This window comes from Eptatretus burgeri, chromosome 4, assembly GCF_056783735.1.
Source record: "Eptatretus burgeri isolate ZD-2024b chromosome 4, Ebu_testis_v1, whole genome shotgun sequence".
Lineage (NCBI taxonomy): Eukaryota > Metazoa > Chordata > Myxini > Myxiniformes > Myxinidae > Eptatretus > Eptatretus burgeri.
The window spans coordinates 5,904,694-5,927,648 of record NC_140964.1 but is presented as its reverse complement, the minus strand read 5'-3'; the positions used below and the strand labels follow the sequence as shown (position 1 = coordinate 5,927,648).

Sequence of the window (22,955 nt, the reverse complement as noted above, 5' to 3'; positions counted from 1 at the left end):
CGCTTCCTCCTGTGCCAAAGTTCTTTGTTATTTCGAGCAAGTAGCAACCGGCTAAAAAAAAAACCAGGTCTACACATGATGAGGTCGATTTTGAGCACGTTCACGGGTCCTCTGCCAACGTCCCCGCGTGGTCGTGTCCCGTCCAGCGCGTCCACATGGTCAGGGACCTGCACCCATCGTGCGTGAAACCTAATGTGTCCGTTTTCGAATCAAGATGTCTTTCTGGACGCCTAAAAGGGAGATGATATTACTTTACGATCAATTGTCGTTCTTCCAACGAATCAGAATAAGCATGCCGAATACAATCAGACGGGATTGATTTAACCTTTAAAATATGCTGCAGAATTAAACCGCGGCGAAATGAAGTGTAATGCCTGAGTAAAGGTTCACACTGATGAAGTGCCTGATTCGAGGTGGACAGAGCGAGAGAGTAAAGGAAACTATCGCAGGTAGTGAGAGAATGGAGAAATTTGAAAGGAGTGGAAGAAGGCAAGTGAAGGAGAGAAATGAGGGACCACCATTCATGTCAGATGGGCAAAACCTTCAAGAGAGGAGAGAATGAGAAAATATAACAATTGGAATGAAAAAGACAAGAGAACTAGTTTGGGAAGATCGATTGATTGTGTGCTCTGCCTGAAGTCAGGTCCTTGGCAGCTTGGCAAGAGTGACACTGGGTGGTTTGCCATTGCCTTCCCAGCAGTTAGGCGAGGAAATTAGTCATTTTACCAGGATTCTGGGGATAACTCGCCAAGGGATCTTCACCATCCACTAACTAATGATAGCAAACGGGACCACCCGGCGTAACGTCCATTCGAAGGAGGGAATACACATCGATGAATCGCCCTGCCTGTGAAACACTGGGATAGCAGTTCATGTAGCTGGGTCAGGATTTGAACAAACGCTAAACAGCGAAGAGACGAGTGTGTGAACCTCGAGTCCATCCCTTGAAAAGATATGGAAAGAGAAAGTTTTTCTTTGTAATTAAACAGAACAGGAAAGAAGAGATTTATAACGTACAAAGAAGGAATGAGAAGGGCACTTGGAAGAGCACCTAACTCAACCACGCAAAGCTTGATCCACGAGAACATATCGGGCCCAATACACTTTTGAGTTATCGTGCAATATCTCGTTTTGGCCCGATCTCAATGAATGGTGAAGAATCACTGAAAAAAAATTAAAAAATTCTCATATCCGGACCTGAATTTGGATCTTCACTAAAACCCAATCAATTCGTCGTGGTCACATACCCAGACTGTCCATCAAGTAACATCCGAATCCGTCCACAACTTCTTGAGATATCGTGATATATGTGTGATTTTAGCCCTTTCTCTCAATGGTGAAGAAACACTTAAAAAATTCCACTCTCTGGATCTGGATCAAGATCTTCACCAAAATCTAATCAGTTTGTCCGTGTCACACACCCAACCTGCCCACAAAATTTCATCCGAATACGTACACAACTTTTTGAGATATCCTGCACACCCACAAACAAGCAAACAGCCAAACAATCAAGAAAGATGTTGTGCACGTCACGATACTTGTGAAATCCATAAAAGAAAGTAAGGTCAGGCATGGGAGCACGTGCCAGAACAGCACGTCGCTGCGTCCACTTTCCACCGGTACTCCAGGGGCCTCCATATGGCCATCCCCAAGGCAGATGCCAGGCCCATCCCCATCTCCGTGAGACGCCGGTTAACCTGCTGCAACCACGAGGAATGTGGTCGGCCCGTTGGCCTCCTTCACTCATGAGACTCCCTCGCTGAGAGAATCTGGTGAGCAGGATCAGCGTCAGGAAAATGAGCCACATGTCCATACAGCCACAACTGACGCTCACGGACTATGCAGGTATCAAATCTCATTTGAGTTTCTCTCAGCAACCGCTCGTTGGACACAAAATCTGACCAGCGATAGCCAAGGATTCTCCGAAGAGACCTGGTACCAAAGGAATTAAGTCTGCGTCTCAGATCCTTGGTCAGAGTCCAAGTCTCACATCCATAGAGCAAGACTGGAAGCACCAAGGACCTGAAAACTCGGACTTTGGTCCTCCAGCACAGGTACCGGCAGAGCCACACCCCATGATCCAGTGAATCCATGACTCCCCAGGCCCGACCCAGACGTCTGTTGACCTCTGACTCACAGTCAGCAGAGACATGAATATTACTGGCAAGGAAAGTGAATCTCTCCACGACCTCAACATCCTCACCACAAACAGACACAGACAGGACATGAGCATCCAAGATGTCATTGAAAGCCTGGATCTTAGTTTTGACCCAAGAAACCCGTAATCCCAGCGGTTCCGACTCCTCATTCAGCACCTCGAGGGCCCCCAAAAGGATATCTAAAGTCTCCGCAGAGATGACTGTATCCTCTGCAAAATCAAAGTCCGAGATCTTGACATTCCCAAACGATGCACCGCAGCTTGATCTCTCCGACATCCTCCCTAGAATCCAGTCCATACAAGTGCTGAAAAGTGTGGGGGTCTGTACACACCCCTGACAAACTCCAGTAACAACTGGAAATAAGTCAGAGATGGTACCACCACATTTCACAGCACTCTCAGTACCAGAGTAGAGTTCAGACATCAGATCGATCAGTTTTGGTGGCACCCCACAAAGACCAAGAATCCTCCAGAGGGCATCCCGATTTACTGAATCGAATGCTTTACAGAGATCAACATAGACTGCAAGCAGCCCCTGCCGAAACTCTCGTCTGCGTTCGGTGAGGACCGGAAGAGCAAGGATACGGTCAATCGTTGACCTCTTTGGTGTAAAGCCTGACTGCTCTGGATGCTGGTGCTCAAGCAGATGGTGGCGAACCCTATCAAGAATGATCCGAGCAAAGACCTTGCCCGGCACTGAGAGCAGCGTCACCCCTCAGTAGTTGTTGCAATCTTGGCGATCACACTTCCCTTTCCAGAGAGGAACAACAAGGCCCCTCTTCCAATCGGTTGGATGATGCCTGTGTTCCAGGCAGAGCACAAAACTGCATGCAACGACACGAGTGAAGCATTTCCACCAGCCTTGAGAAGTTCAGCATGGATGCCACATATCCCTGGAGCTTTACCCTGTTTCAACCGGTTCACCGCAGCCCGTGTTTCCACAAGCGAAGGTGGACCACAGTTGATTAGAGGGTCAGCAACAGGGATTGTAACACCCTTGACGTCCAACTCGACTGCTGGTGGATCAGCCTGGTACAATCGCTCAAAGTAACCGGCCCAGCGGGCCTTCACTTCAGACCCCTCTGTCAAGAGCCTACCAGTCTCTGTTCTAACTGCAGTGCTCCGAGGGATGGGCCTGGATGAACGCAATGCGCGAATTCCCCTGTAAGCGGGATGAGAATCACCTGTCCACAGGTGATGCTCTACCCCTCACAGATTCCTCACACATAGGCCTCCTTGTCCACCCTTAGTGCACATACAGTTTTATGCCTCAGCAACCTGAACAGCTCAGCTCTGCTATTCAGCCTGGCCCTGCGACTCTGGTCAATGGTATCCAGTGTCCCTTGAGAGATAAAATTCTTCTTTGCCCTGCGGTGAGTTCCAAGACATTCACCGGCAACATCAAGAACGGTGGTCTTGAAGGCACTCCACAACTCTTCAGGATCCCCCAAAGCACCCAGACCCCCCAAATGTCCACTCGGCCTGTTCGAAAACTCCTCAGCTATCCTCTAATCCTTGAACTTGCCAACATCCAGCCTCGGCTGGGATGGTACCATTCTCCTGGATTTAAGGTGCAGCTTTAGAGTTGCTACAAGAAGCCGGTGGTCATTATTGAGGAACTGAGCACTCCGGTAGACCCTGCAGTTCTGGATCATCCTCCAGCGACCATCAATGAGGACATTTTCAATCTCCTTTGCCACACCGCCAGCGTTGGAAAACCAAGTCCAGCGATGAGCTTGTGGGTGCTGAAACCATGGACCAGCCACCCTGAGTCCATGACTTCTTGCAAAGTCACGGAACTTGATGCTATTCTGTTTCATAGTTTCTGACCTATGGGGACCAACACATGTTTCATAACCATCCCTTTCAGTTCCAGTCGATGCATTGAAATCCCCCAAGACTATAAGAGTATCTCGTCTGGGGCACTGATCAACCACAGACTCGAGCGTGGCATAGAATGCATCCTTCACGGTGAGATCACTCGCCTCAGTCGGAGCATAGACAGAGACCAGGGAAATGACACCTAAGGAGTGACGAATCCTTAATCTCATAATACGCTCGTTGACCGGTGTTACCTCAATTATCATTGGGGTCAGCTTATTGGACACAGCTGCAACAACTTCTTGAGTATGGTAACCATCAGAGCGACCAGACCAAGAGTAGGTGTAACCACCCACCATTATCTCACCGCAATCCGGTCTCCGAACCTCACAGTTCTGCAATACCGATGTCCAAACGCTTGAGTTCAGATGATAACAGAGACAGGTGATCATCCTCTCTTAGGGATATGATATTCCAGGCACCCACCCGAAGGGACCGCCTCAGGTTAACCCAAGGAGACCGCCGTCTGGTGGACGACACCTCAGCACTACTCTGACACACTCTCCCGCAATCTGACCCGGGAATGTTACCCCATGGTTTCCCTCCTATCATCAAAGATTGGGGGTCTCGAAGCCTTTGCCCCAATCCCGACATCCGGTGCGCTGCCCTGCGAAGGGAAGCTGCACAGGAGGTACTCCCACGGAGTGGGTTTTCAGATTTTTTTGCGTTTTTGTGTTTTGCGGAATGAAGGGTTTTACGGTGGCCGGAGTGCAAATCCTGCCACCAACCTCCTAACAAGAAGTGACCCAACTGCAGGAGGACGTCCGCAGACACAGTTGGGCATTAGATATGGATGGCCGTTGGCTCACAAGGAGCTCCTCTGCCCTTTGACAGGTTTTGTTTTTCATCCTGCTGGGTGTCCATATCCAAACACCCTCCTCACCAGAAAACCTGGTGGGGGAGATGGTTTAGTCTCCGACAACCCGACCATGGAACAGGTTAGTACAGGTTTACATGGTACCTGCAGCAGGTCACAGATCTAACCTGACCTGACTGTAGGTCTAACCTGACAAAACAAATTTGACCTTAAGAATCATTGGTGGTTGAATTCATTGACCAAATACGCAAATCCTTTTCAAATTTCAAGTCAATGAGATGAAAATTGAGGATTTTAGAAATTCCACCTGAGGTGTTGACCTTTTGGCCTACGTTTACCTCTAAAATGGTTGTTGGTTGAATTCATTGACCTGATATGCAAATCCTCTTCAAATTTCAAGTCATTCGGATGGAAATTGACAATTTAAGAAATTAGGCCCATGTTGTCCTTTTGGCCTATATCGACCTCAATAATAGTTGGTGGTTGAATTCAGTGACTTGATATTTAAATGCTTTCAAATTTCAAGTAAACGAAATGAAATTGACTATTGTATAATTTTGGCTGATGCTAACCTTTTGGTCTATGTTGACCTAAAAATAACAGGTGGTTCATTTAAGTGACCTGATATGCAAATGCTCTTCAAATTTCAAGTCAATCGGATGAAAATTGAAGATTTAAAAAATTTGGCCTATTTTGACCATGTGGCCCATGTTGACCTCAAACATAGTTGGTGGTTTCATTCAGTGACTTGATTCGCAAATCTTCTTCAAATTTAAGTCAATTGGATGAAAATTGAGGATTTTAGAACTTTGAAAAAGTTGTTGACCTTTGGCCTATGATGACGTTTTGATATTTTGAACTCAACAATAAATAGGATTCTGTCGGACCAGCAACCCCACCGTTTGGTGAAGCTTGTGAAGATCGGTGTAAAATTGTGACCTGGAGGCGATTGAAGATGAGCGGGCAGACAAACAAATGGAAGTGATTAATATACGTGTCCAAAATAAAACAAAAACTTGCCAAGTAATAAGGCACAAGACCAACCAATATACTTGAAAAATCTTCGATATTTGCAAGTTAACAAGAAAGATTTAGCGCATATCATGATACTTGCGAAATCCATAAAACAAATTTGACCTTAAAAATAATTGGTGGTTGAGAATTCAATGACCAAATGTGAAAATCTTCCTCAAATTTCAAGGCAATCGGATGAAAAGTGACAATTTTAGATATTTGGCCGTTTTTGACTTTTTGGCCTCTGTTGACCTCAAAAATACTTTTTCATTGAATTCGGTGACCTGATATGCAATCCTCTTCAAATTTCAAGTCAATGGGATGAAACTTGAGGATTTTAGATATTTCACAAAGTTGTTGACCTTTGGACATTTTGACCTCAAAAACTATAGGCTTCCTACTTATGACGAACTTTTCCATGTGGTGAAGTTTCGTGAAGATTGGTTTAAAATTGTGACATGTAGGTGATTGACATCCCGCTGAACCTGTCGACAGGTGCCTCGATGGGGTTTTGGCACCGTTGATCACTTCATTGCCTGTGTGGGGGATGCGTCCCATGTGGTTCGTCTTTTTGTGCTTTTTGGTTTCTGGAAGGAGGAAATGGTCGTTTCCTTTTCACCATGGACATTTCTTTGAATACTAATATTCCCACAAATGTCATGCCTGGTGTTGGCTTGATGGTTAGGGTGGTGGGCTTGGGATCCAAAGGTCCTGAGTTCAAATCACACTTCGCCACTGAATTAATACCAGGTGGCATTGACTCAGCCTGTCATCCTTCTGAGGTCGGCAAAATAAGTACCAGCTTGCTGGGATTATTGAGCCATTCAAGTATTCTGTTTTGGAGTGGCGACCTATCAAGGATTGATTGTACGCAATAGTCCAGGAGACTAATGTGGTAGCACCGACACTCTGTACATAGTATGGTCCCAATGGATGGATGGACATACAAACAAGAAAAAGATGTCGTGCCGAGCATGATACTTGCAAAATCCATAAAACAAATTTGACCTCAACAATAATTGGTGGTTGAATTAAAATGACCAAATAGGTAAATCCTCTTCAAATTTCAAGTCAATGGGATGAAAATTGAGGATTTTTGAAATATCATCTAAGTTGTTGACCTTTAGCCAATGTTGATCTTTTGGGCAATTTTGACCTCAAAAATAATTGGTGGTTGAGTTCAGTAAGATGATATAAAAATTCTGTTCAAATTTCTACTCAATCGGATGAAAATTGAGGATTTTCAGAAATTTGACAAATTTGTTGACCGACCGACACCTGTTGACCTGAAAGCAATTGGCTTCTTTCTTATCTTGGCCTATGTTGACCTTTTGACCTTAAAAACAATAGGCTTCATGCTTATGACAAACTCTACCATGCGGTGAAGTTTCTTGAAGATCGGTATAAAATTGTCACCTGTCAGCGATTGACAAACAAGAAAAAGATGTAGTGCAGAGTAAGATACTTGCAAAACGACCCCACCCCCTCTCCAAAGGTTGCCATTGATACATCACATTGTCCATTTCATGGAAATTAAAATTGACAATCTTAATCAAAGCTCAGGTCAATCAGATGAAAATTGATTATTTTTCAGATTGAAATGAATGATTTTAGAAGTTTGACTTTGAGTTGACCTTTTGACCTCAAAAATAGTTGGTTTTCAAATCCAGTGATGCACTATGCAATCGCTGCTTAATTCTCGGGTTAATCAGATGGAAATTGACAATTTTGCAGATGAAATTTGACAATTTTTAGAAGTCTGACCTTGACTTGACCTTTGACCTCAAAAATAGTTGCTTTCCCAATTCAGTGATGGACTATACAAATCCTGTTCAACTTTCAAGTTAATAGGATGTAAATTGACTATTTTTCAGTTGAAAATTGATGATTTTAGAAGTTTGACCTTGAGTTGATCTTTGACCTTTTAACCTCAAAAATAGTTGATTCCCAATTCAGTGATGCAATATTCAAATCTTGTTCAAATTTCAAGTCAATCAGATGAAAAATGACAATTTTTCAAATAAAATTTGATTATTTTAGAATTTTGACCTCGAGTTGAACTTTGACCTTTTGACCTCAAAATAGTTAGTGTCCTAATTCAGTGATGTAATATGCAAATCTTGTTCAAATTTCAAGTCAATCGGATGATAAATGACGATTTCAGAAATTTGACCTCAAGATGATCTTTGACCTTTGACCTCAAAATCAATAGGCTTCTCAGCTGAGACTACTTCTACAACTTAGTAAAGTTTCATGACAATCGGTTTAGAATTGTGACCTGTAGGCGACAAACAGACAGACGAACAAACAGACAGAATAACAAAATCGAATGACCAATATACATGAAAAATCTTCGATTTTGCAAGGAACAAACAGACAGATAGGGGTGAAAACATTACCTCCTTCCACCTTCGGTGGTGGAGGTAATAATAGAGGGTTGCGTTAAAATGAAGATTAGACACAAGTGAAGGGGATATTTCTTCCCAACTCTTCATTTATTTTAATGCCAGCAAATACCACCCGTCGCTTCACTGATAGTAATACTAAGGGGGGAGGGGGTGGGGGGTTAAAAAGAGGGGGAAGAGGGAGAGTGGGGTGGGGGAGAGAGAGCAGGGAGAGTGAAGAGATGGAGGGGGAAAGGAGAGGAGGGAGGGGGGAAAGGAGGGGTGGGGGAAGTGAAGACAGTGTGAGATGAGAGGAAGGGAAGGCAGACATGCAGTGGAATGTTAATTACGATTCATACCGTTTCATCAAAATGATTCTGCAAAGAATAACAGTGAAGATGGAAACAAAATAATGCTTGAAGTATATTTTCTACAGGTCAAATCATAAACACGGTCAGGAGACAAACTCCCGTCCAGAGACAAACTCCTGTCCGGACATAAATACCAACTGGACGCGTTCGGACCCAAGCTGCCTGGAGACAAACTCCACCCGGAGACAAACTCCAATCCGGACATAAACACCGCCCAGAGACAAATCCTGCCCAGACACGTTCGGAGACAAACACGTCCAGACATAACCACCATCCGGATGTGTGTGTGTGTGTGTGTGTGTGTGTGTGTGTGTGTGTGTGTGTGTGTGTGTGTGTGTGTGTGTGTGTGTGTGTGTGTGTGTGTGTGTGTGTGTGTGTGTGAGACAGAGACAGAGACAGAGACATAGCGAGATACATCAATAGATGGATAGATAGATAGATATAGAGAAGTTAGCAGACAGAATATGTTATGCTTGCTTTACAAACAAAAACACACACACACACACACACACACACACACACACACACACACACACACACACACACACACACACACACACGCACACACACACCAAATTCGGTTTCCATCTCAGTTGGAATAACTTTATTTTCCTGCAATTTCCTTCTTTTCGACATCTGCAGGAAATCTATACATTCTGAATCCCTTTTCTGACCAATTGCTGTACCCAAGGACAGAGCATCCTGTCATTTTGTAAGAATACCAACATATTATGATAGTCGAGAAGTATCGTGTTATCTAATGAACAAATAATATTGTCATTATTCACAAGTGAAGAATATCCATACTCGTGATACCAGCAACCAATGTTCCACACTCATGATACCAGCTGCCACTGTGGTCTTTTTATGATTTTGTCTTTTCACACAGCTTTAGTTCAATTGCAATAATGTCATTTGATTTCCACATGTATATCTTTGACTTGTAATACAGCAATGAAGGATGTCATTTAAATGTATCTGCACCACGGATAATGGATAAAATGAATAAAGCCTTTCATAAATCCCAGTGATGTTACCAAAACATTTTATAAACCTCAGTAAAGTAATCAAAAGATTTCATAAATCTCAGTAATGTTAACAAAAGAGTTTATAAATCCCAATAATGTTGATAAAAGATTTCATAAATCTAATGTTGATAAAAGATTTCATAAATCTAATGTTAACAAAATATTTCATAAATCTCAGTTATGTTAACAAAACATTTAATAACACTCAGTAATGTTAATGAAAGATTTCATAAATCTCAGTAATATTAACAAAAGAGTTCATAAATCCCAATAATGTTAATGAAAGATTTCATAAATCTCAGTAATATTAACAAAAGAGTTCATAAATCCCAATAATGTTGATAAAAGATTTCATAAATCACAGTAAAATTAATAAAAATTTTCATAAATCTCAGTAATGTCAACTAAAGATTTCATAAATCTCAGCTATGTTAACAAAATGGTTTATAATGTCCAGTGATGTTAATAAAAGACTTAATAAATCCCCATAATGTCAATAACAGATTTCATAAATCCCAGTTATGTTAATATAAGGTTTCAGAAATATCAGTTATGTTAACAAGATATTTCATAAATCCCAGGGATGTTAACAAAAGATTTCATAAATCCCAGTAATGTTAATAAAATATTTCACAAATCCCAGAAAAGTTCACAAAATGTTTCATAAATCCCAATGATGTTAATAAAAGATTTCATAAGTAAGTCCCATTAATGTCAAAAGATTTCATAAATCCCAATGATGTTAATAAAAGATTTCATAAATCCAAGTAATGTTAACAAAATATTTCATAAATCCCAGTGATGTTAAGAAACAATTTCATAAAACAAATCCCAGTAATCTTCGCAAAAGATTTCATAGATCCCAGTAATGTTCACAAAACATTTCATAATTCCCAGTAATGCTAATAAAAGATTTCATAATTCCAAGTAATGTTAACAAAAGATTTCATGATTCCCAGTCATGTTAACAAAATATTTCATAAATCTCAGTAATGTTCATAAACAATTTCATAAATCTCAGTTATGTGAACAAAATATTTCATAATTCACAGTAATGTTAACAAAAGTTTTCACACTTCTCCGTAATGTGAACAAAATATTTCATAAATCCCAGTGATGTTAAGAAACGATTTTATAAATAAATCCCAGTAATGTTAGCAAAAGATTTTATACATCCCAGTAATGTTCATAAAACATTTCATAATTCCCAGTAATGCGAACAAAAGATTTCATGATTCCCAGTGAAGTCAATAACCAATTTCATAAATCTCAGTAATGTTCATAAATGATTTCATAAATCTCAGTTATGTTAACAATATATTTCATAAATCCCAGTGATGTTAACAAAATATTTCATAAATCCCAGTGACGTTAACACAATATTTAATAAATCCCAGTGATGTTAAATATTTCACAAATCCCAGTGATAATAACCGATTTGATAAATCTCTGTAATGTTCATAAACAATTTCATAAATCTCAGTGATGTTAACAAGATATTTCATAAATCCCAGTGATGTTAACAAAATATTTCATAAATCCCAGTGATGTTAATATCCAATTTCATAAATCTCAGTAATGTTCATAAATGATTCCATAAATCTCAGTTATGTTAACAAAATATTTCATAATTCCCAGTAATCTTCACAAAAGTTTTCATAATTCCCAGTAATGTTAACAAAAGATTCATAAATCTCAGCAAGTTATTTTTTTTTATTTTTAAAATATCATAAATCCCTATAATGTTGATAAAAGATTTCATTTATCCCAATGATGTTAAGAAAAGATTTCAACAAACTCAGTAATGTCAAAGAAAGATTTCATAAATCCCAGTAATGTTAACAAAACATTTCATAAATCGCAGTAACTTTTTTTTTTTTTAAGGTTTCATAAATCGCAAGATGTAAAAAAAAAAAACTTTCATAAATCGCATGAATGCATATTTTATTTTGATGAGTATTGAAAGCTCTACATACAGCGATGTAGTAGTCTTGGTATGATGGAAGTCTCAATATATAACCTTGTGATTTCAAACCAAAACAACATTTTTGGAGTGAAGCAAACAGCAGCTTGAAGAAGAGAACATTTCATGATTCGTTCATAGCCAATTATCCATAGGGTGAGTACTATGTAGCACACTAAGTGGACAAACGTCACAATTTGTACGTGACATCACGTCAGGCTGGAAAAATGGGACATTAAGGGGGCATTGTGGTACTGTATAGGGAATGATGGATTTAATGAGGATTGTGATTGAACAGCTTGGGGATGGTGAGGGAGAGGGAACTATAGAGATCGAGAGGATGAATCTACGATGGCTGTGTCGGGCAATAGTTAAATTTCCATATTCATCCATCATCAGCATTTTCATTCCTCACATTCAATCATCACCGACCGAGATTTATGGCACGGCGAACGTTTGCATCATGAGCAGGACTGCTTTCGTAACCTATATGAATCCAGCGAGAGAGTGCCGAAGAGGAACAGATGCCACTCCATTGTGAAGACTGTTACTGTAGGTACACTGAACCAGTGTAAGGGAGTTCTCTTGAATCAAGAAGAAGAATACTGTGTATCTGCGAAGTACAGGGATGCCGGAGCAGCTTCGAGCCGATAAATCTTCATGACACTTTCCAAACAGTAAACATTTTAGTTAAACAAACGATGTTGAAAATGCACACCTTGCGTTCCCTCGTGCTCCATTTTCCTCTTCCTCCACTCAAAGTACATGTCACCTTTCGATTCTTTTCCATGAAAAGTAATGCATGGGAAAATTTTTGTTTCTCGAACTAACATGGAGGGAGCGACGCGTTCTGTACATCATTGTTAACACACAATGCATCGTGTACAGATTTAGGTTTTTAGTAACTAAACACAATGAACCTCAGAAACATTGTTCTGTGTGTGCTTTGAACATTCGCCTTTGCTTGCTTCACTTGAAAAGCAGGAAAATATAGAATTTGCATACAACACCCCCCAATGCATTAGGCCTCAGGCAATGTTTCCATCATCATTGAAAGTTCGTTCTTTCTTTTATATCCGATTGAGCTGCTATGGGGTCTCTAATCCACTTTTAACATTGAAATGGCAACGGGTCCACCGACACCTCATCCAGCAACGGTCAGGACTACCTTGATTGTGTGTATCTGCTCTATGATGTCTTGGTCACCTTGCGAAGGGGACGGAATCTCAAGAGAAACTTGGGAATCTCGAGTACAGGGTTGGAACAAACAGAAATAATACTTTGCTGATTTGGTTGTCATTTATCCACAAATGTGGGCTTATTAACTGCCATGTTCTGCTCTAAGATGTCTTGGTCACTTTTGGCTCACGCATTCAAAGAGAATTGGTCCATCTCTGCTGGTTTTTTGGCCCAACAGCCGAGCCCAGCCATCCGTAGTGCATTTCCTACTCGTTCCTTCACCTTTTGATAGTGCACAGCTGCTGCCTTTGCCTCAGCGTATGAAGCGTCTCTGCTAGTTCCAGGATTTGAATATCCAAGCTGGAAGAAATGGGAAGAAAAACCAAATGTAACTCAAAAATACTATTCGTCAAACATATTGGTTGCCACATTGGATTTTTTTTTTCTGACTGTGATCCACACCAATGTTTAGCTTTAGATGCAGCACAAAGAGCAGAAAACAAATCAAAGAGCAGTATATCTAAATCCCTCAATTCACAGAGCTGTTATTTGGAAACCTTACTATCTCTAAAAACATTTTTCTTGCATTACCCTCTTGAACTCTACTACCTGATGTTGCAGCAGCAACCAACTATCATACAAGGAACGCTTGCACAGACGTGAAGGCCGACCACCGTCGGCCATCCCCGTCACTCCTTCCACCACCTCCAATTCTTGATCGCCTTCCGACCAATTTACGCTCAGTGATGGAGCACGACCATTGTAGCGTAAATCAGCACCACGTACGCCTGCACCCAAGGCACATTTTAGATCCCACAATAAATCATTCAGCGGGACACAAGAAGGAATGGTTAGATGAACAAGATTGACAATAGGAATGGGAAGATAGGGATGTAGAGAGAAAAACAAAGGCAAACAAGCCAGCTGCATGTTTAACTATTCTGCAAACAAATGCTCTTCCAGACCGTACATTGCACCACACCAAGTTGTGCTGAATCCTGATGTGCACGGCAAGAGATAGAGATGCTAACAATGACAGGGAGAGATAAATACACAGAAAAAAATAAATACAATATTAATGGAGGAATAAAACCGCAAGTTATCTCCTGCCGTTCAGAGCAGCATTCAGAGTCGCTCAGTGTGGTTAACTTTGTGGTGTGAAAAGGGCAAAGGATTCTCAGCCTGCAATTCCTTGGACAACACACATCTACTCTGCACTGAAGGAATGCATGGAATACTTTTAGAACTGCAGATCAGGCAGCAGTTACTCACAGCGCCATTCGTGAGTGAGGCAGGAGGTTAGTTTACGAGTCTTTTCCAGACAATGAACAACATTTAAGCAAGTGTGAGACACCTGTTAATGCATCTCACCTGCTCTTCAAATAAACAAGGAAAAACGGATGCAGGAAAAGGTAATTACATCCAGCAAGACTGCCGTATCTCTGTCACAACAGGAGAGCTTACTCATATGTACTGCAACACTACCTCACAATTGTGGGCCTGAGCTGTTGGACCACCAACACTTACTACCTCTAGTTATTTATCAAATTCCTGTTCAAACTCACCAACTGTCCTTTGCTTCCACAATAACTCTCCTGGATGTAATTCCCAATATGTAAATCTCCAATAATAATTGGTTTGCTTTATATCCAAAGAAGGCCTTCACATAAAACATGTGAACAATCTGATCAATTTGTTTATAACATCGGAGCTGCTTTCCAAACAGCAACCACACTCGAAGATAACATGCGGTGTAACCTGGTGTCAATGAACCTCCAAAAAGAAGAGACCACTTGCTTCCTGCAGTTCAGGCAAGAATTTGTCATTTGTTCATAGTGCCGGCGATAGCTTGCATACTTTTCGTGAAGGACACCGTGGGATCTTTAACATCCACCAACTAATGCCGGTAGACGGGACACCCGTCTCATGTTCATCCAATGGACGGCACACACAACGATGAATCACCCTGCGTGTGAAACACCAGGGTGATGGTTTATAGCTGAGTTGGGATTCGAACCCAAACTAGACAGCTTAGATAAGAATACATACACAGGGTGAACTCAAAAAAGTGGACCCTGGGAAAAGTTTTATAACCTTAACAGTCTTAATTCAATCTCTTTCATTTTTCAGCAGGTCTGAACCAAGTTAAGGCCCTGTCACACCTTGACGTTTTAGCCAGTGTATGCCGACGTATGAAAAATTTTTCTAAAACGCTGGCACACGTCGAATATGTATGGGTAAGTTTCGTATACGTTAAGAGCACGCTGGCATACGTCGTAGTACGCTCGCATACGTCGTAGTACGCTCGCATACGTCGTAGTACGCTCGCATACGTCGTAGTACGCCGAGCTGTTAGACAAATTTTCCATGCTTGAAATTTTTCGACGTATGCCAGTGTATGACTCACACGTTCCGCATAACGCTGGACATAAGTTGTAGGCACGTTACGCGATCGCTGACACACATTGACACACGTTCCTTGTAAGTTACTCATAAGTTGAAACACATCGAGGTAATGTTTAGCGTCAGTGTTCTAGACTCCCTGGTTTTTTAAAAAAAATTTAAATTTTTTTTCTTCGGTATGACGGTGATGTTGACACTTCGATTTCTAGTGCGGTTATAATATAATATAATTAATAGGCTGCCGCACAACGATTTAATTCATAACCGCATTAGAAATCGAAGTGTCAACATCACCGTCATACCAAAGAAAAAAATTAAATTAAATTAAAAAAAAAACCAGGGAGTCTGGAAAACTGACGCTAACCATTACCTCGACGTGTTTCGACTTATGAGTAACTTACAAGTAACGTGTGTCGACGTGTGTCAACGATCGCGTAACATGCCTACAACTTATGGCCAGCGTATGCGGAACGTGTGTCATACACAGAGTACATCGAAAAATTTTCAACATGCTGAAAATTTGTCGACGTACTCGGCGTACTACGACGTTTGCCAGCGTGCTTCAGCGTGCTATTAATGTATACAAAACTTACCCATAACGTATTCGACGTGTGCCAGCGTATTCGGCAAATTTTTCATACGTCGGCATACGCTGGCTAAAACATCAAGGTGTGACGGCGGCTTGACATTTCGATATCTAGTGCGGTTATGATTTGAATCGTCGAGCCGCAGCCTAGTAATAGCCTACGCCATTGATCGTCGGCAATACGCTGCCGCGCTATGCATAAGTTAGACTATCGTTGGGCATAGGTTGGGAACGCCGACAACACGCTCAGCATTCGTTGATATAAGTTATCTATACGTTATCGAAACGTTCTGTGTACGTTACTAATACGTTATGCATACGTCCAACTCGTTATGAATACGTCCAAAACTGGAAAAAAAACATCAATAGTTCAGCGTACGCCAACGTTTTACATACATTTTGATACCTTGCCATACGCTGGCTAAAACGTCAAGGTGTGACAGGGCCCTTAAAGGCCCGGTCACACCTTGACGTTTTAGCCAGCGATGGCAACGTATTAAAATGTATCTAAAACGCTGGCTTATGTTGAACTTTTGATGTTTTTTTTAAAGATTCGGACGTATTCATAGCGACTTGGTCTTATGTATAACGCATTGCTAACGGACACAGAACGTTTCGTTGTGTTATAGATAACTTATCCCAACGAATGCTGAACCTGTTGTCGGCCTACACAACCGATGCCCAACGATAGTCTAACTTAGGCATAGCGCGTTGCACGCATCGCCGACGATGTCGTGACGTAGCCTATTAAAAGGCTGACGCACAACGATTCGAATCATAACTGCTGTAGAAATGGAAGTGACAACATCACGGTCACACCTTGGCGATCTTGCCAGCGTATGCCGACCTAAGAAAAATGTGTCTAAAACGTTGGGGCACGTCAAATACGGTATGAGTAAGTTTGGTATACGTGAGTAGAACGCTAAAGTACGCTATCATACGTCGTAGTAAGTAGAGTACGTCAAGAAATTTTAAACATGTTCAAAATTTTACGACGTACTCGGCGTATGACACACGTTCCGCATGCGATGGGGATAAGTTTTACACACGATATGTAGACGCTTACACACGTCCACAAAGGCTACTTATAAGCTACTCATAAGTCGAAACACGTCGCGGTAATGTCTTTTTTACGCGAAACTTATTTCTAACTTATGTTTGACGTGCTTTGAACCAATTCTTTACGTAGCCCCAACACACATCGACGTATGTAGACGTATTCCAATGACGTCTTCCGGTCGACAAAAAAAAAATTAACGTGTTTCTAGCTTACAACTGCCATATAAAGACGTGTTCCCAGCGGTTTTAGGAATTGGTATATAAAAATGCTGCTCATAAAAGGGGAACCCAACAGTGTTTTCGAGTCCTTTTTGAGTCGATGTCCATGTCAGCAGTATCAGTATCAGTATCAGTATCAGTATCAGTATCAGTATCAGTATTAGTATTGGTATTAGTAGTAGTTTGTTCATGTTGGCAGTAGTAGGTGAGTGTGAGGGGGAGGGTGTGGGTTATGATGGATCGTCCTTGCGTCCGCGTGTCCACGGGTAGGTTTAAATGATAAACTCAACGATTTAAATGGCTGCATCTCCACTATTGAAAGTAGACACTTGCGCTCAACAATTGGATTTTTTTTACACTCAACGACTTTTAAACGGTACCACTCAGCTAGTTTCATTGTTTACAATGAACGATTTAAATTGCTGTCACTAGCCTTTGTTTTTTGACGCTGGCGCTTGGAAATTTGAAGCGTTTCTTCTGAACGTGTTAAAACGCTCAAACTCGACTATTTTAAATAGACGCTGCCGATGGACAATTGGAATCATAGCCAAGCTAGACATCGAAGTGTGAACATCCTCGTCATGCCGAAGAAAAGTTTGAAGAATGCTGCAAATAAGTGTCCTGGCCGTGGCCGTGGCCGCTGACGCAAGGACGATCCATTATACCGACGTCTTTCAGCCTATGAGTAACTTAAAAGTAACGTCTGTCGATGTGTGGCAACGATCGCGTAACGTGCCAACAACACGTTAATCATAGGTTAGAAATAAGTTTCGGGTACGCTAAACATTACCTCGGCGTGTCTCAACTTATGATTAACTTACAAGTAGCATGTGTTGATGTCTGTCAACGATCGCAGACCGTGCATACAACTTGTGGCCAGCGTAGCGGAACGTGTGAGTCATACGCCGGCATACGTCGTGAAATTTCAAGCATGAAAAAATTTGAGAACAACCGAAAAGTACAACGTTTAAAGCCAGCGTACAACGACGTATGGCAGTGTTTTTCAGCGTGCTCTCAATGTTATCAAAACTTACCCATAACGTATTCAACGTGTGCCAGCGTTTTAAAAAAAAATTCAAAAATCGGCATACGTTGGCTAAAACGTCAAGGTGTGACCGGGCCTTAAGGGAGAGTGTATCTGCCAATATGCTTGATTCTGTGACATTCAACACCGTGTTGTGGAAACTTGAAGAAAAGTCATTTTCTGCAGGAAACCATCTGTGGACAAATTCGTTCTTACAGACGAGGCAATTGTTCTGCAAATATTTTGCAAAAAGGAAAGCACCCAGCAAGTCTGAAATTCAAAGATTTGTGAAAAACTTTGGACAGCATGGCAGAGTGTTAAATATGAATTCACCAAACAGAGGTCGGCCGACTGCCGTCAGACATCCCCACCCCCCCTCCACCCTCCACCCTCCAGTGATTTTTTTTCTCTTTAATTTTTCACTCATGTATATCTATATTTCTACTGTTGTTCGTCTTTCGGCTGCTCCCGTTAGGGGTCACCACAGCGGATCATCCGTTATGATCCGCATACTGATTTGGCATAGGTTTTACGCCGGATGCCCTTCCTGACGCAACCCTGGTCGCTTCTTACGACACAGGGATAAAGATTGGGTTTCGCCATGATTCCAGGCTGCTCTACACCCTCTCATAGCGCGGCCTAGTGCAGAGCTCCCGTCATCAAGCGATCCTCCAACCCAAGCCTCCGAATAGCCAGATTACAGGCGCATGCCACTACGCCCGGTGTATATCTATATTTCTACTCTCCAGGTAAAATAGAAAAAGCCTCATCTTGATTGCAGCTCCTTTCTTCTTCATCCTCAACCTGTTACCCCGACTTCGATCCCACATTGGTACGCTATCTGCAATAAATCACTTACATCCATTTTTACAATCCCCTCGCATATCCCAAAATTTCTCATCATATGCCTGCAATATCTTATTTCTATGTAAAGAACCCAGTTTTATTTCCTATCATTTACCATAACTCGGTACAATTCTGGTTGCTCTATGCTGAGATCAAAAGTGAACAATATTTAAGACGAGCAAATACAACCCATCGCTTCGCTGATGGGAATATTAAGAAGGGAGAGGGGTGAGAGTGGAGGGAGAGTGAGGAGGGGTAGGGGAGCGAGGAAGAGGTGAGGAAGGGGAGCTAGGAAGGCGGGGGGGGAGTGAGGAAGTGGAGGGAGGCAAGGTCTCACCACACGTTGCCGTACACCCCGGGAGGAGGGAGGGAGCGAGGAGGATGGGGGAGAGAGGAGGTAGTGGGGATGGGAAGGGGGGTGTTCTGGATGTGCATTTGATAGATAGGGGGCTTGAGGGAAAGCAGGGGTGGGATGGGTGGTGGAATGGTCCCCTTATGCCGGCATTAGTACAGGAATGAGCAAAATCAGGTACGTTAAAACAGCATGTTCAAACGGGTCATACTAAACAACGCCTGGACACCGCGCAGCGACGTCTGGGAGGGGTGGAGGGGCTTTTGGAGGAGGTAAGCATGAGGGAAGGGGAAGGGTAGGAAGGGTGTTTTCCTTCAACTGTGAAAAAAGCCGCGCCAGTAATCGTACCTTCATTTAATTTCCACACATACAACTAGAAGGGAACTCGGTAGAGCGCATACCTCCACCATGTAATGCCTGATCCACAAGAACATATGAGGCCCATTACATTTTTGAAATATCGTACTATATATCATTTTTGGCCCCATCTCTCAATGGTGAAGAATCACTGAAAAAATTCTCAGATCCAGATCTGGATGGGGTCTTCACCAAAATGTAGTGTTGCCGTCCTTGGCCGCTCACCGAAACACACAAAACATTTCAAAACGATTGCTTGAAGACTGCGGCCAAAAATCGTGTGACATATAGTCAAACAAACACAACAGACCAACATTCTTGGCAAAAAAAAAAAATTCAAATTTTTTCACCAAGTAACAAACAGAGAGGGGTGAAAAAATAACCTCCTTCACCTTCGGTGGCGGAGGTAATAAGCTCTAGAATCTCTTCAGCTGAGAAGAATTGTGGAAGATATCTGAGCAGCAGTTCCGACTGCCAAAAATAATGAGAAAAAAGCTTTCATTTGTCCAATTTGCATGTGCTTGATACCCCTTCCTCTCCTCGACCTCTGGAGATTTGTATTGTGGTGGAGGGGGTTTGGGAGGAGGACAGCATGAGGGGAGGGAAGGGAATGCAATGAGAGGGGAGGAGAAGGCAGCATGAAGGGAGGGAGGCAGCAGCATGAGGGAGGGAGGCAGCATGAGGGGTGGAGGTATAGAGGCATCATGAGGGAGGGAGTCCACCATGAGGGAGGGAGGCAGCGTGAGTGGATGGGAAGGCAGCGTGATTAGTATCGATGTTCTCTCGTTATATGTCTTTACTATCTTTCACTCCTTCGTTCGTATGTAGCACAAGGCTGTGGGAGAGCATCATTGGCAGAGGGTGCGGCTGTGCCGCTGATGCAATGCACTCTGCTGGTTAGGACAGGAATTTGTAATTTATTCAGGGTACCGGCGATAGCTCGTCTCCTCTTCGCGATGGACACCATGGGATCTTTACCGTCCACCAACAGATACCGGCAGGCAGGACGCCCAGTTTACCATCCATCGGAGGGGACGGCACGCACATTGATGAATCGCCTTGCCTGTGAATCACTGGGGTGACAAATTATAGCTTGGTCAGGATTCAGACCCAGGCTAGACAGCTTGGAGGCGAGTGTGCGCATGTCCAAACCATCCAATCAGCCCACCATCTAGCACTACACCACTTCCCCTCAATTAAACGCAACACCCTTAATGATGCACCCGACGGCTTGGCTTACCTTTTGCTTCCTGACACCGCACTGACGGTTTCAGTGTTTTTAGTTGATCATCCACAACTCCGTTTCCTCCACAATGGTTACCATCGAGAGAATAGTGTTGGTATCAATGTTGGTTCTACGTATTCCCTTTGGCTTACATTTCCCGAAATGAAGTTCATTTCTCCTCCGGGAGCTCATTCCAAAGAAATGTCTTCAATAACATTCACCCTTATTGGAAATCATGCCCTGGTTATAAGGTTCGTATCCTGCAGTTTTGTAGACGCTGTCAGGGATCGCAATGGACTTTAGGAATGGTGTTATTATATCACAGCATAGTGTGACAAAACTCATTATACAAGATACATGCATTGCATTTACTGGATATTAAAAAACACTGCTCAACATATTGATGGATGTTCGAGTTTTCTGTCGTCTATTAATCGAGTTTAAAACATCACTTTTGAGGAATATGAATAAAGAAGAGACTGAAGCATTTATCCTTGCACGGTTTGAGATGTATTTTATATGATTAGCCCGGTGACGAGTTTATGAGAATTCAGAAAGAGCCAAAAAGCTCTAAATCCCAAAAGGTCCATCACCTGGAGAGGTCTAGTTTGACGTCGGAGTTCAGAACCAGAAAGGATTTAGTTCTGGAACTGCGCCACGTTGGAGTAGGTAAAGCCTTGTTGCATTGTCCTCATTGCTTTGGGTTCGATTCCCACAGATGCCCAGCTGAAAAGTCCGCACTCCTGCGATGGAGTGATATTCTTCTTGCTTGCTTATGGCAGCTATCATTTTGTTGGGGCGCAGATGTTCCACTGATGCTGTGCCCCTACACCAGTACACTGGTACTCATTTCACTGACCTCAGAAGGATGACAGGTGGAGTCAACCCCACCTGGTGTTAATTCAGCAGCCAATAGGGCTCGAACTCAGGACCCCAAGATCCCAAGCCAACCACCCCAACCACTAAGCCAACACCAGGCTTGATGGAGTGATGATATCTCTCGAATGAACTCTAACAATACAAACGTTCAGGACTCATCAGGTGCATTTCATGGCCAAAACATAGGGCTTGTGGAAGTCCCAGCATCACCACTGGGGGTTTTCTGGGATGCATGTCCTCCAAAGCTCAGGCACACTTATCACAGGATTAAACTGAAGAGCTTATGGTTCTTATATATTTCCTTGGTGCCAGCACAGGTAATCTTCATGTCCTTTCACAATTCCCAATGAAGGTCACATGTATGTAAAACAGGTGTACAGGTTGGTTAAACTCACATGACTGGCCCCTCATTGTTTGGAGTCTAAATACCTGGAAGAATATTTAAGCTTATGTTACTCACACTGTATACATTGACATGTACTCACAAGGCTAACGTTTACTGTGTTAAACAATGGTGTGGAATTGCTTGATTATGTAAATGATGGTTACATTTTGAAGATTCAAACGAGGGGTTAAATGAGGGGTGTAATAAGAGCGTTGGACACAAGCCACAGTTACAGGTTGAATCATCCAGTTGCACATTTCATCCTTCATGAAGTCATAGTGATTAAAGTACAGTCGAGTTAAAAAGATATTTAAAATGGTCAAAGCAGTTTTCTCTGAATTTGTCCAAAGAAACACTTAAATGCACAGACAGTGAAACGAGTCACCGAGTGCACATTCGAAGGACCAAGGGGGCATATTGATGAAAACTTTTCTTCCTCCATGACACAGTCATTTTGCTTAGCAGGACAACCACTATAACAACAACGACCACTACTACTCCGATTGGTTCAAGAATTTGAAATCTGTTCAGGTTGCTGGCGATAACTCACGTACTCCGCAAACGAGAATGGGAAATTTAACGTAAAGAAGTTAATGCTGGCCGACGGGACACCTGGCTTCGCGTCCACCCGAGGGGTGCTGCACCTGCCTGTGAAGCAACAATCTGACAGTGTGTAGTCGGATCGGGAATCAAATCCAGATGAGCATTACCGCTCGGCAATCCTGTTGGACGAAGAACAGCACAAATTAATCAAGTGTTACATTACACTGTGCGAGCGTACTGCATTTTTGCGTCCCAGCAATAAGTACACCGCCAAACAGCATC

At 42.5% G+C, this 22,955-nt stretch overlaps 1 protein-coding gene and 1 long non-coding RNA gene across 2 annotated transcripts in view; one reads left to right on the top strand and one right to left on the bottom strand.

Moving 5' to 3' along the window:
- LOC147027390 (uncharacterized) overlaps nt 1–22,955 on the top strand; it is a 76,332-nt gene that overhangs the window by 28,785 nt on the left and 24,592 nt on the right. The gene's annotated exons all lie outside the window — the stretch shown is intronic.
- Nucleotides 10,009–22,955, bottom strand: part of LOC147027389 (double-stranded RNA-specific editase 1-like) — a 266,163-nt gene continuing 253,216 nt past the window's right edge. The window contains exons 9-10 of the mRNA XM_085876748.1: nt 13,405–13,583; nt 10,009–13,155 (exon numbers count right to left, since the gene is read on the bottom strand). Of these exons, the coding sequence (XP_085732874.1) occupies nt 12,982–13,155; nt 13,405–13,583 (353 nt within the window). The 3' untranslated portion in view covers nt 10,009–12,981. The remainder of the gene's footprint in view (nt 13,156–13,404; nt 13,584–22,955) is intronic.